The sequence below is a fragment of the Salmo salar genome, chromosome 12, assembly GCF_965601325.2.
Source record: "Salmo salar chromosome 12, fSalSal1, whole genome shotgun sequence".
Taxonomy (NCBI): Eukaryota; Metazoa; Chordata; class Actinopteri; order Salmoniformes; family Salmonidae; genus Salmo; species Salmo salar.
The window spans coordinates 35,234,592-35,249,366 of NC_138302.1; the positions used below are offsets into that span (position 1 = coordinate 35,234,592).

The following is a 14,775-nucleotide window of genomic DNA, read 5'->3' on the forward strand; positions in this document are numbered from 1 at the left end:
CTAACAGAAGTCATTATTCTCAATGAACATGTTGTTCTCTGTCTTGTTTTCAGACGAGGAGGAGACGGATGGAGACAGAGGGCCCAAACACAAAATGAACATTTTGCAATCAAGCTTATGGGGATTTTGGCATTCTATTAGCAATCGTTACGCGCTGCTGAGTTTTCGTTAACAACTCGGCATAACACCACAGCCCAACTGACAAGTCTGAATTAAATGCAGTATTGCATAAGGAGTCCATGTTTTTTCCTCGACTGATTCATCATGTTACAACCCCAAAAAATCTTGTTTTCTTTGAAACTCAAATAAACAGTGCATTTAGACCAAGAACGAACACCAACTGAAAGATTTGTGTAAGTCAGTGTGTGTGTGCTAGCATGCATAAGAGTGTACGGTACGCTGTATGCTCTTGCACACACAGTTAACCCCTTCCAACTCCGACTCAAAGTAATACACTTACAAAAATGCATTAATTCAAACCAAAACTCACACATTTTTTAGTCTTTCCTCAACAATAAACAACTACAATTCCCAGTAGCAGTATACTTACGGGCAGTGGCATGGACATGACCATGTTGCCTCCGTAGACGGCGGGCACGTAGAGGATGCTGGCACCCGTGTGGGGGTCTATCCTCTGCACGGGACTAGGGGACTTGCCCATGCCGCCAGGTGTGCCCCCTAAGGGCGGCGTGAACGCCCGGATGGGGTTGCCCATCAATACCGCAGTGTTGGGTTGAACTGGAGAGGGTTGGGGGAGGAAAAGAGGAAAATAAAAGTTAATATCTGCTAATAATGTGCAACTCTTAGAAGTAGAAGAGAATAGTAGAATAAAATATAAAAGTTTATATCTGCTAATGATTTGCTAGTAAGTGATATTCATTACAGCAGTGGCTAGTCTTGTTGCTAATCCTGAAGGATTTTATTATCTAGACCAAATCACTGTTTTGGTCTGTGTTATTTGCGCCTATGCAGACCAAGCTAATTTCCCCATGAGATAATAAGTTACTGTATTTTGAAACAATTGGTACTTAAGATGTCAACTTAATACTGTACTGTATTCTTTTTCACAGCAACAGGATGATGACGGAGAGCTCAGTTCTGTTGCATGATGATGATTATGCTGGCAGTGATTACTGTGATGATAGTAAAGATGATAGTAATAATAACATGTACAGTTATGATGGTACTCTTGGTGCGCTTCCCTGTTCTCCTCTTCGCTCTAGCTCTCTGTCTAAAGGGATGGCACAATATGCCTCCTTCTATCCATCTCTCCCCTGCCCGCCTGGGAAACACATTTTGAGTATGTTTGTGGAGAGATGGAAGTTTAAGACTTGGACAGTGCTTCAGCCTCAAACTACATACAGCTAGAGTATAATGTTCTTGACTTGGCAGTGTTTACCCTTACACTAACAGTGGTAACCGTTTCTGTCTGTGTGCGAGTGGTTTGTATTGGGATTCGTGTGGACTCCAGAAAGAGTATCCCAAAGTGGATACAAATAGACAAGTCAACATTCAGATGATGGAAGGAAGAGGAAAGATCGACACTCACCAAATCCTTCAGGTGGGAAGTGCTCCGTGTGGTTCGCATGTTGACCTTTCCCCTGGAAGAGAATGAGAGAGAGAGAGGGAGGCATCCTTAGAAAGCGCTGGAGCGAGAGAAGTGGAGGAGTGCGAGGCTCCCTATATGAAGCGGTGGGCAGGCGATGGTAACCGTACGGTCCGAGGTGGCCCACATATGTCACGATGGCTACACGGTTAACGCTTCCAAAAACACTTTAAAATAGCCAACACTGTTGAATCTAAATGGCAATAACACTCTTGGAGGATAACGTGTTCACTGCAGCTCTTGAATATAAAGCCACTGTGTGGATTCATGAGGGAGGCAGTTATAGTATTCTAGGGCCAGGAGTTTTACCTAACGTGACCAGACTAGGGAAAACGCTAATAGAAAGAATAAGCAATGGGTCAAAACATTTGAAACATCCTGCATTTGAGTTCTTAGCGAAAGTAGGCTTTCATGCGGTCAAGTCATGTGGGCAGAAATACTACTGGCCCTAAGATATCAAAACGACGTAGGTTTCCTATTTTCCGACTCCTCGCTTCCTTCTTTAAATCATTTGACCAATTCTATGCTCATAGAAAAATGTCCACCCTATACTCGCGTGTCATTTAATAATCTCTTCAGCTGGAACTGGGTGTTCTATAGCTGTTATGATTGTCGCATACAGAAGCGCTTCCTTACATTATTACTGTATTAAAAGGCTAGCATACATTACGCACGTTTTTCATCAGTTTCTCTGCTAATGAGGACTGCCACTAACTGGAGTGAGCAAGCAAACACAATACCCCATTTAGCAGACACTTTTTTCCAAAGCAACTTACACAAGCACGCATCAATAAGTCTTAATTATCTCTCTCCATCTCTCCTCCTCTCTCTCGCCATACAGAGAAGAGAGGCAGTTCTGTGCCCCCTGGTTCCATTTTAACGCCCTCACAACATTGGGCCGTATCCATTTTCAAACAACAACAAAGTCTGACACTGATCGTTATGTGACCAACAACATGGAAGTTCGATCCAATTGACTTTAGGTGGATTGCAACCTGTTGCATTACTGATGCACGGAGGAATGTACACAATAATCTACTTTAGCGTGTCTTAGCGTAGCTGAGATGAGGCACGCATGTCCCCCTAGGTGGTGGTGTTAACTGATAACACGTGGTTTCCCTTGGGGGGGGGGGGGGGGGTGCGCGCGCCTCATGATAGGTTAGATGGCTGGTTTGGGTTCCCTTTATTGGTTTAGACACTCAGGGAATGCTTCTTGTACTTCTGTTAAACTATTAAAAGTGTGAGCCTTTTACTATTAAATATAACCTTTATTTAACTAGGCAAGTCAACACAGGACAAGCTAGTTAACCTAGTGATATCATCAACCACGTTAACTAGTGATTATGTGAAGATTGATTGTTTTTTTAAAAGAGAAGTTTAACGCTAGCTAGCAACTTACCTTGGCTCCTTGCAGCCACAAGGTCCTTTTGATGCTGCAATCGCGTAACAGGTGGACAGCCTGCCACGCAGTCTCCTCGTGGATTGCAATGTAATCGGCCATAATCAGCGTCCAAAAAGACCGATTACCGATTGTTATGAAAACTTGAAATCGGCCATGCCGTTTAATCGTCGACCTCTATTCTCAATGTCACTCCTGCCCAGGTGCAATACAGTGGCTAATAATAGCTCCATTGCATCTGCCTGGCATAGATTCTTCTAGGTCTATGCCAGGCCAGATGACCAGTGCCACACAGCTAGAGAGGAAGATTGAGACAGAGCTGGAGGAGGACACCTTCAGACCAGGGGACACCGGGTGATGGCAGCAGCATTTCCTGCTTAGCAGCCATATTGGACCAGTGAAATTGAGAGCTCGGAACGAGTCTACACAAAGTGACAGCAATGTCAGATGCACCTGGAGGATGAAAACCTGATCAAGATGGGCTCACGCGCTCTCACACACACACACACACACACACACACACACACAAACGGTTATCAGTCTGCTCACACAAGATGACAAACTTTGTGGAAAAGGTCTGGAGACGTTTCTCTGCAGCAGTGTCTCTAGAAGATGCTTTAATCAGCGGCCTTTTAACATACTGACATAAGATAGCAGCAGGTCTTTTTTGGTGAGGGCAGAATGGAAAACATATAGACATGCTTTGAGTGTCAACTGTAGCAGACGAGAGGTGAAAATCCCAGTAAGGATGTGTGTGTTTGTCACATGTGAGTATGTGTGCGCGCCTAGGCGCAAGTTGGCATTTGAGTGTGTGTACTGTGTATAGACGAATGTATGTAGGGCTGGGCAATATGGCCAAAATACCATATTTGTGAGGAAAAAAAAGTTACTGGTTTAAATGTTTTTATTTAACTAGGCAAGTCAGTTAAGAACAAATTATTTTTGCAAGTCAGTTAAGAACAATTTCTTATTTACAATGACGGCCTAGGAACCGTGGGTTAACTACCTTGTTCAGGGGCAGAACAACAGATTTTTACCTTGTCAGCTCGGGGATTCGATCCAGCAACCTTTTGGTTACTGGCCCAACACTCTAACCACTAGGCTACCTGCCGCCCTAATAGGCTTACTCTTTCCGATTGCTTTATACCGTTCAACCAAACCAACCAAAAATAAATAATAGGACTAAATTGACAGTGAAGTGGTCTTACTTGTAGGACTTTTTATAAGAGATACAAAATCCTCTTTGGTAGACTTCAACTCTGGTACTCGACCAATGGTTTCCATTTGCATAGTTATTTTTTCACTTCAAGCATTTATATATTTCTTAATTTCCTGCATTAATTTCCTCTATTTAATACCACCCAAAAAATCCTTTACGAGAATAGTTATTCTATTTGACTTTGTATCCTCGGTGTCAACTGCAATTCTTACTTCCACCACTAGTGGCAGTCAGACAATTTCTGGGGGGCTGTACTCAAAGTTGTTGATTGTTGTGCTTGTAAGTTAACTAGTAGTTCTCAACTGTTAGCCGTTACTGGCGAGAAAAAAACGGATGATTACCATCATTTTTTTGGAGTCATTACTGAATAATTTAAAGTTTGATTTCTGACATAAAAATAGCGTTATAGAAGGTAAAGTAAAAATCCAAACCGGTCCATGGATGAATACCGACTGTTTACCACCCAGCCCTACATGGCAGGAGACAGCGAGCCTTACTACTGACCTTTCTGTATGGAGTAGTATTTTTAAAAGAGTAAGAGCCTGTAACCAACCCACTTTGTGTGTGTGTGAGCCAGTATGCGAGCCAGTGTGTGCTATTATGTGTGTTAGCACGCACGGGGGAAGTGCGCGCGACTGTCTGCACGTGTGTGTGATGTGGATATCCACCTCATTAGACCCAGTGGGTGATAGAGGGGCTTGGCAGCTGTGGTGATTTAGTTCACCTTTATGCCAGTAGCGAGGACAGCAGAAAAACAGTTAACATTTTCACATGCCGAGACAAAATAAAAATTAATTAAAAAAAATACAATTTCAAAAATTAAAAAATGGTTTTGCGAGAATAATAAAAACTACCTAGAGGACTTACTTGACAGGAAACTACTCCTGCTGCAACCACAAAAAAAAAAAAGGTTTCCAAAAGACCCACGAGGGAAACAATTACTTTGTATTGAACTGAAGTTTATTTAATTGAAAATAAGATTCATTCCTTGAGCCCTAAAACCACTGACTATGTGAGTGTACTCTTGTACTACCACCACCAAGACAGACACTGGATAGCCAGAGCCATGCATCCCCCTCATTAGGGCTGTCATGGAATTTTAGATGAAGGTAATTGGTCAGCCAAATGCTTGCATCCCCCCCCCAAAACACTATCTAAATCAAATGAGAGCCCTTTTACAACAGCAGTTGTCACAAAACGCTTACACAGAAACAGAGCCTAAAACCCCAGAGAGCAAGCAATGCGGATGTAGAGGCACGGTGGCTAGGGAAAAACTCCCTAGAAAGGCAGGGAACCTACTGTAGGAAGAAACCTAGAGAGGAACCAGGCTCTGAAGTGGCCAGTCCTATCCTATTTTTGTTAAGACTGACATTTTCTCCTCCACATGTGCTGCTGCAGGAAGGGGGCATTGCCTAGGCAAACCAGGACTTGTTTGCTACAACACCTTGATTGTATCAGCAACGAGCAACAAAGTTTGATCATGTTGTAGAGTCCATGTTACAGCAGAAACGGACTCAAATGCACGAATGCCCGTCAGTCCTGTATTCAATCAGATGTTTGTTTGACACAAAATTATAATAAAGAAATACCATTTTTATGGTTAGTTTATTTCCATGACAGTCTTCATCCATAACTGTAGGTTACACGGTTATAAGGTAATTGTGACAGCCCTCTCTCTCTCATCACGGTTCGCTTAATATACACTCAGTGTACAAAACATTAGGAAAACCGGTGCAACCAAGACCTCAATGCACAGTACCTCCAGCCTTCAGTATCCTAGTACATCTCCACAACCAAGACCCATAGCCCCAAGACCCATAGCCCCAAGACCCATAGCCCCAAGTGCCCAGCTGCTCTGCAACCCCTCCCCCAGGCTTAACACACTTACCTTCGGGGGAGACTGCTGCTGCTGCTGCTGCTGGGGCTGCTTGATGGCCGTGTGTCCTTGGGGGTGTGGGTGTTGGTGATGGTGTTGGTGATGATGGGGGTGCTGGGCCGGCTGGGGCCGGAGGGCGCGGGGGATGAACTCGGGCGCCAGCGGGTTGAGCACGTAGGTCTTCTTGAGCTCAAGGGCCTCCAGCTGGGCCTTGATCTGCTCAAAGGTGATGCCGTGCAGGCTGGCGTTCTCGTGGCAGATGGAGATGAACTTCTCCCAGAACTTTCTGTGAGAGGGGAGGAGAGGAGAGGGGGTGATGAAAGTGGCATGGACATACATGCACTTTATCTTGACTCTCGAATGAGCGGTTGCACACTCGTTCACACGCCAACTTAACAGTCATTACTATTTCAAGAAATGCATAGTGCGCACGCACACACAATCACCCCTTCAGATTGAAGTCACGTTGATCACATCATTACGCTCTTTTTGCTTACAAAGCCCTGCTCCACAAACTTCCGACTTACCTAACATCACTGTTAAGATTTAAAATGACAAGTTATCAAACCCGTTCACAGGGTTGGTTAACTCTGGAGACTCTTTTAGGTAAATCAACCTGACATTTCCTTGCACCTTACATGTGGAACGATCTACAATACGCTTTCAAATTTGAGAAATTGGTGCCTCTAGGGTATTTCAGACTGTTGTTAAGGGACATTTTTACTGAAGAATGTCTGTTTTTTTTATGATTCTGTTTTGCTTTTTGTGTATTGTTGTGTATAATAAGGTGTATTTTAATGTGTACATGAATGTGTAGCTGAATGTGTATTGGGAGTGCTATACGGGGGCTCATCTGGAAAAGACTACGTCAAAATAAAGTTGAAATAAAATTAAAAGTCAAATCTTGCACAGAATCTTCATGTGAAAGACTCCTACTTTCAGAATTCAATTATTAAACCACCCACTACGGTAGATATGACTCCAAATCATGTAGTGTAGCATAAATGAATAAATCATGGTCCATTTAAAAAGGCCTATTGTAGGCAGCAACACCAAAGCAAATGAAGTTCTTGGTCAGTTCAAAAGAAATGTCTTTAGTAGGGTTGGCATGTTCATAACAGCTCAGTTCTGACGAGTAAACCGTGTGTGTGTGTGTGTGTGTGTGTGTGTGTGTGTGTGTGTGTGTGTGTCTATGATTTGCATGTGTATATGAGTGTGTGTGTGTATGGGTGTGTAAGGAAACAACACAGCTTGCATAATGTCCGGGTGAACAAAAGCTTCCGGAAATTACTCACAGACTTGCATATTAACTGCAGAACCTGTGACTGAGGGGAAAATAAGCTGTCAGACCATTAAGGAACAGAGACCGGTCCCCTATTCACAACTGTCCCCTTCGTGAAATTACATCATCAAAATGAGATGGGTTCCTATTCACAACTGTCCCCTTACATCACCAGGATGCGACAGCTACAGGTGCTTTCAAATGACACCGCATACTCGTCGCAAACCCAACGAGAAATATTCAAAGAAGGGGTCAGAGTTTGTGACAAAAAAAAAAATGACCGCATCAGGAGTAAACGTCTCTATGAAAAAGCATCACTATGGACGCAAGCTTGCGAGATTCACTCTACTCCCCAACTTAGGGTCAGTTCCATTTCAACTCCATTAAGGGAGTAAATTGAAAAATCATTCTAGAATATTAAATGGTATTGAATTTACATTTCTACGAATCTCTAGCTTTACTCTGAAAGCAAATGCAAGGCTTTTGTGCTGGTATCAAATTGAGAGCACGTCACAAGTATGGCTGGTGTGGTACAGTGCTCGTCGCACGGAACACAACGCTATGACTCCAGTGGCAATGTGCACCTTCTCTCCTTATTGTGGCTGGATGGGAGGTAGATGTGTGTGAGTTATATAACTGATCTGCAGTGACTTGTGAAGGCTATTTTTTGTTAATCAGGCGTCAATCAGCCCCCTCCCCTCCCCCCCAGACGAGACCACCGCTATCCCATCTCCTCCGATTAGCATCGCTTCCATGACCCACATCAAGCCCACACGGGCAGCATGGACGGAGACTACTTCACAATCTGTTCATTCCGAGTTTCAAGACCAAATAGATGGCCAATTCTATCAATTGTACACAAACCATAAAACAAATCCGAATTGGTAAGTTCATTGCCAATTTGTTTGTTTATTCAATGTGCATTTATCAAGAGCGCGACTGTATTCCACACGTCACTTACGAAAGACAATGTGGATCACGTGAGCAATAATAGAAGCGTCTAAAAAGATAAAGAGAGATCATAACATGCCTGGTGACATATTTCACTGTGGAGGGGTATATGTGTATATAGAACTGCTATGGCCGCTCTCTGTAGTCAGACTGCTTAACCTTTGTGGCTACCCGCTGGTTTATCTGACAGGCACAGCAGAGCGGTGTGTGTGTGTCCAGTGCCGTGTTCTTACCAACATGGGGGGGGTGGGGGGGGGGGGTCTGTGACATATTGAAAATTAGTCAACACACCAATCATCTCTCCCCCTCGCTTTAATGCTCCTCCTCTTACCCACCCTCCATGTGTGTGTCATGTGCGTGCTTGAGTGTAAACGTGTATGAGCGAGTGTGTATGCACATCACGCGCGCATGTACTGTGCAGCCTACTCTATGGGGCCATGACCAGCCCACTGGTCTGTTCTTTTTAAAGGTGACAGTCTGACAGTCTCCCCCCCCTCTCCAGGCATTAAGACAGTCCATCTAAACAGAGCTTCTTCCTCGTTAGCGCCAGTGATTTAACTGGGGGAGACATTTTCTAAACTGCCGCAGCCGCAGACTAGGCAAAGTGTCGATTTTGGCTTAATTCCATTCAGGGCAGAGATGAGAACTCCTTAGGTCACAAATAGCTGCACCAAATTCAATACCACCCCCCCCCCCCCTCATATTTTAGTTCCATTGGAGAAAAACTAAATTCCTAAAATATGGTTTCACAGTAGTGCCCCCTTGACACACCCCTCCTACAACATGACAACATTATCAAAACAGACACACCCCAGAAACACAGCACATTGCTGATGTCAACGGCTCTGGCAGGGCCTGGCGTTATGTCATCCTAAGTGGACACTCCACGGGCGTGCATTGGAGAGGGCTTGGGGAGGGTGTGTGAATTAGTGTGTGGAGCAGAGGTAGAGCGAGCCTGCCTGGCTGGGAGACATAACCCCATAGTGCTACTTCTTCCTGCACAGCTGGCACACTGACTGTGCCCCTTCCTCTCACACACACACACACACACACACACACACACACACACACACACACACACACACACACACACACACACACACACACACTTACTGTGAGCCTTCAGAACATGTAATGGAACATGAAAACAGTAAGATTTCAAACCCAGTCAAGAGCAATACTTCGACGACTAGGACGTGACCAGGAAAAACTCCAGGCCCTGTTTGAATGCTATAAAAACACACCCATCCTTCATCCCTTGGAGTAATTCACTGATCTAACCCAAATTGATAAGTGTAAGTAACAGTTCTACCGTATAGCTGTGGCCAATCCAGCCATGTCAAAGCAGGGATTTCTTCAAGGAAGGATTCATTTAAGTATTCAAAACAGGGCCCTAACCCATGACAACAACACTTCCTGATCTGTTTTTCGTACCTGCAGCGGCCCACCGAACAGAGCGCTATGGGGTCTCCCACCACGGCCACCAGGGACTGGGCGCGAGTGATAGCCGTGTTGAGCAGCTTGTAGTTGGACAGGAAGCCGTAGTCCAGGTCCTCCGTCGAGTCCTCCACCAGCTGCTCCTTGCGCTTGATGGCCGTCTGTTTGTGCTTGCAGGTGTGCCGTGTGCGCACAGTGCTCAAGAAGAGCACCCGGAACTGCTTACCTGGAGAGAGTGGGGGGGAACACACAGGGCCAGTTTAGACCTTAGTTTTCAGCCATTGAGCACTGAGGAGCTAGTGTGTAGTATGGCAAACGTTAATAGTAATAAATTGCATTCACACAAAGCTTTTTCATTAGGTCACTAAGCGCTACTGGTCATATTCAGCGTGCTGTCGTGGATATTAATCTCATAGAAACGTAATTACTAATTCATTATATGATCCAAGTACCTCGACCAGGCGCTGACATCATTCATGACCCAAAATACAATCTAAATACGGCAGAAATTATTCATGATAAAGCTTAAGCGTTTGCAATACAAAAAATTAAAAAAATAACACTAATCACACCCTCTCAAACTCCAGGTAGTGTGTGTGTGTGTGTGTGTGTGTGTGTGTACTGTACACCAACAGCACATTGAGAAACAGAGACAGCTGTGTGTTGTGAGATCCGTCCTGATCGCTGCATCTTCTCCTTAATGAGAGAGTTAACGAGCTGGAAGCAGCAGCGTATGGCTGCGAGCGTGTGTGTGTGTGTGTGTGTGTGAGAAAGAGAGAGTGTGTGTTGCCAGTGGGAGCATTAGCCTCGTCCCGGAGACGAGAGGAGCTGTTAGCTGGGAGATGAGAGAGGATGTGAAGTGCTGCTGCCAACTGCCACATCTCACACACAGTCACTGAGAGACTGAGAATCTCTGAGATGTCGGGTAGAAACGGGAAGGGTCATACTTTAAAATCGCTGGCTCTCTTAGAATGCCCAAAAAATATTTTAAAATGGGAGAATGGGAAAGTTCCACAGTGAAAGTCCTGTAAATGCTTCGGTGTATGAGTAATATGGGATTTGATCTTTACAATTCCATTCTGATTGCGGTATTGACATTTTTATTCTATTTGACAGCAAATATGTGCCAAATGGCCGTCTGTGCCATGGGTTACAGTGGAATGTAGTGTCATAAACACAGATCTAATTGTAAGGAAATGGATCAACAAAGTATTCTTCTCACCTTGGACGTTGAGCACCCTCTCCACGCTGACCTCGTGCATCCTCTTCTTTCGGAGCTCTGCGCGGATGCGGAATACCTGGTCGGCGTAGGGCGACACCACGCCGATGCTGCCCTCGTCCAGCTTGCCCCACGCCACCGGCCACTTCTTACGCATCTCCTCCACCCGCTCCACGATCTCAAACACCTCGGGTAACACAGGAGGGAGAGACTGGTTACAAGTGCCTGTGTTTCTCATAGATCATGTCCAAAAACCGACATTTCTCCGGGGTGAAGTTTCCCCTAGGTACAGATCTAGGATCAGCTTCCCCTCTCCCAATACTAGCCTTAACCATAAAATGGGGGAAATGCTAAACTGACCCAAGATCAGCATCTAGGGGCAACTTCACCCTACTCCCCAGTCTCCACTGACTTTTTCATGGTTCTTCGAGCTGGATAGAAACAATTGTCCTGGCAGGCAGGGTGCCCTGCCTAGCTCTGTTGCCTCCCGCCAAAAACCTTTTCATCTTCCATTGGTGTCAATTTAATCTTTACAAGCTCAAGTTGTTGCCATTATTTACGAGTTATCAAAGTACTTATCCAGGGCCTAAAACCCTCAAAGAGAAAGCACAACTAAAGAGACGGGGGAAACGACAGCTGCTCAAGGGGTCTTTTCAGCCGAGAGGAGAAAAAAAACAACTAGGAACATCCAGACGTCACATCAGCAGACAAACAGGACACACACATAATCAAGGCAACCTAAACCTATGACATTATGCTAATGTCCCGAGCCGTTTGACACAGGTGCAGTATCATCAAAGGGAGGTAGGGTAATTCCTGTGGCGTCTATGACAGGTTGGCGCAGCGCTGTGATAGGACTAGATCCAATTTAATTGGGCAGCTTCTGTCAGCTGGGTTCAGGGGTCAACTTAGCAAGTTCAAACTCAGTCTCTGGAGTGCCTGGTTTTGAATGCTGGGCTTCATGAGGAATTAGCATTTAGTGGCAGGTATTTTCCAAATACATGTCTGGTTGTGAAGCGCAGTAAATAATATGAGGCAGAAGTAATACATTACAGTAATGTTGACTGTACAGGGTGAGTTTTGTCTGCGTGTGCAGTTCAACTCAATTCCATTGAATGATTAACCATTTCAATTCACCATGAACGTGCTAATTCAATCAACATTCAATTAACCAATTCATTCTATCACTGCAGTCCTAAGTCAGTGGTGTACAGGGAACAAAACGGTTTATACCTCTGCGTTGTTGTAGTAGGCCGTGCTGTTCTTCTCCTGGACGTCCTCGCCGCGCGCCGTGAAGAAGGTCAGCGGGTAGAAGTCCTTGTGAGACGGCTGCTTCCCGCTGGCCATCAGCTTCCCGTCGTAGAACAGTTCTGACGTGTAGCTGAAGGTAGGTAGGGAGGGAGGGAGACTTAACATCAGGAGAAAGGCATGGTTGAACGGGCGTGCATTGTATATGGATATGGTTGCGTGCTGTGTGGCTATTCTTCGACAAAGGTGCCATCTGTTTGGTTAGTTTTCCATTCCACAAGGTCCTCGCCGTTCCTAGTGACTATCGAGATTCTTGTAAAGAACATGCATTCCCAATGTAAATGTGTGGGAGTAAAAAGCATTTGAACATCTCAAGTATATAAAATAACAAAACCACTTTAAAGTGGAGAAACCACTTCAAACCCATCGCGTAAGCTTCTTTCATAAACCACCACCTCAAACTTTCAGCATCCCCATCTGAGAATTAACACCGTGGTCATGGGACTCCGAGTGCACATTGGGCTTTTATGTCTGTCAACAGCCCCGAGGGACTGACAACTCTGTCTCCTGACTGCATAAAATCTCCCATTCGTAAACGATGTTGCTGGAGTCGGGGTCAAATGTTATTTATCCAACAAATCGATACTCAGAGTCAAAGTATCGATGTAATATCATCCAAAATATTCTAACTATCAATTTCCCACCATCACTATTGCAGCGTGTTTATTCATGATGCGTTCACTGTACCACCCTCCCCCTTCTTTCTCTCCATCTCCTCCCCATCCTTCCCCTCCCTCCCCTCCTCCCACCCCCTCCTGGTGGTGTGATAAAGTTCACACCTACCTGATGATAGCTTCGTGGGAGCGGTAGTTTTCACAGAGCAGGATGCGGCAGGGGAACTCGGCTGGGTAGTGCTCGTACAGCCGGTCCAACAGCGACACATGCAGGTTCCGCTCTCGAGAAAACTCGCTGTACACAAACGGACTGAGCTGGAGAGAGGGAACGGGGAAAAGAGAGGGATGGAGGTAGAGAAGTGAGGGCAACCCAAAAGCATTGAGTAAAATGAATCTTGAGTAACATACCCAATTTATTTGTATTTTGTTTCTTTTCAATGCAACAGGGATGTGCTGGTGGTGATATAGCCTGACTGGAGTTGTCTTTTCTGCATTTGTAGTCAATAAAACTGGAGCTGTACATGTTTAGTGGCAATATTTGTTTTGATCCAAATTCATTCGACATCTACTTTTGGTTTCAGACACTGTACATAGTCTTGTGGAACAGACATCTTGCTGCACTCAAAAAGGCCAAATCAATTTCTTCCGACAGCTCATGTCACGTAGTCTGTGTAGACAACGCAATGCTCCAAATCAATAAGTTCCCGCCCAACCGAAAATGTTTTGACCTGTGGCTCCAAAACCAAAGTGGCCGGTATCCTACCATCGGTAGCTACATTTCTGCTGAGATGTTTTGCCATTAGTGTGATCTGTCAAGTTGAGTTTGATTAGTCATATGTACACATGGTATACACTAGAGATCGACCGATAGGATTTTTCAACGCCGATAGCGATTATTGGAGGACCCCAAAAAAAGTTGATACCGAAAAAAAAACGGCCGATTTATTTGTAATAACGACAATTACAACAATACTGAATGAACAATGAACACTTATTTTAACTTATAATACATCAATAAAATCAATTTAGTCTCAAATAAATAATAAAACATGTTCAATTTGGTTTAAATAATGCAAAAAAACTGTGTTGGAGAAGTAAAAGTGCATTATGTGCCATGTAAAAAAGCTAACGTTTAAGTTCCATGCTCAGAACATATGAAAGCTGGTGGTTCCTTTTAACATGAGACTTCAATATTCCCAGTTAAGAAGTTTTAGGTTGTAGTTATTATAGGACTATTTCTCTATATACACCATTTGAATTTCATATACCTTTGACGTTCTTATAGGCACTTTAATATTGCCAGCCTAATCTCGGGAGTTGATAGGCTTGAAGTCATAAACAATGCTGTGCTTCAAGCATTGCGAAAAGCTGCTGGCAAACGGAGGAAAGTGCGGTTTGAATGAATGCTTACGAGCCTGCTGCTGCCTACCACCGCTCAGTCAGACTGCTCTATCAAATCATATAATAATAATAATAATAATAATAATAATAATAAAAAAACACAGAAATACGAGCCTTTGGTCATTAATATGATCAACTCCGGAAACTATCATTTCCAAAACAAAACGTTTATTCTTTCAATGAAATACGGAAACGTTCCGTATTTTATCGAACGGGTGGCAACCCTAAGTCAAAATACTGCTGTTACATTGCACAACCTTCAAATGTTATGGCATAATTATGTAAAATTCTGGCAAATTAATTACGGTCTTTGTTAGGAAGAAATGGTCTTCACACTTCGCAATGAGCCAGGCAACCCAAACTGCTGCTCTTACCCTGACTCCGCTTACACTGAACGCAAGAGAAGTGACAACTTCAAGCACTGCATTGATTATATGCAAACAACTTAACATGGCTCCTTGCT

At 44.2% G+C, this 14,775-nt stretch overlaps 1 protein-coding gene across 4 annotated transcripts in view; it reads right to left on the reverse strand.

Annotated features, from left to right (window-relative positions):
- The window catches only part of LOC106564877 (ATP-dependent RNA helicase with zinc finger domain), a 67,383-nt gene that overhangs the window by 15,724 nt on the left and 36,884 nt on the right, over positions 1 to 14,775 (reverse strand). For all 4 annotated transcript variants that reach the window (XM_082958876.1, XM_082958877.1, XM_082958874.1 and 1 more), the window contains exons 18-24: positions 13,081 to 13,226; positions 12,223 to 12,370; positions 10,993 to 11,176; positions 9,768 to 9,996; positions 6,113 to 6,386; positions 1,550 to 1,601; positions 551 to 738 (exon numbers count right to left, since the gene is read on the reverse strand). In XM_082958876.1, the coding sequence (XP_082815002.1) occupies positions 551 to 738; positions 1,550 to 1,601; positions 6,113 to 6,386; positions 9,768 to 9,996; positions 10,993 to 11,176; positions 12,223 to 12,370; positions 13,081 to 13,226 (1,221 nt within the window). The remainder of the gene's footprint in view (positions 1 to 550; positions 739 to 1,549; positions 1,602 to 6,112; positions 6,387 to 9,767; positions 9,997 to 10,992; positions 11,177 to 12,222; positions 12,371 to 13,080; positions 13,227 to 14,775) is intronic.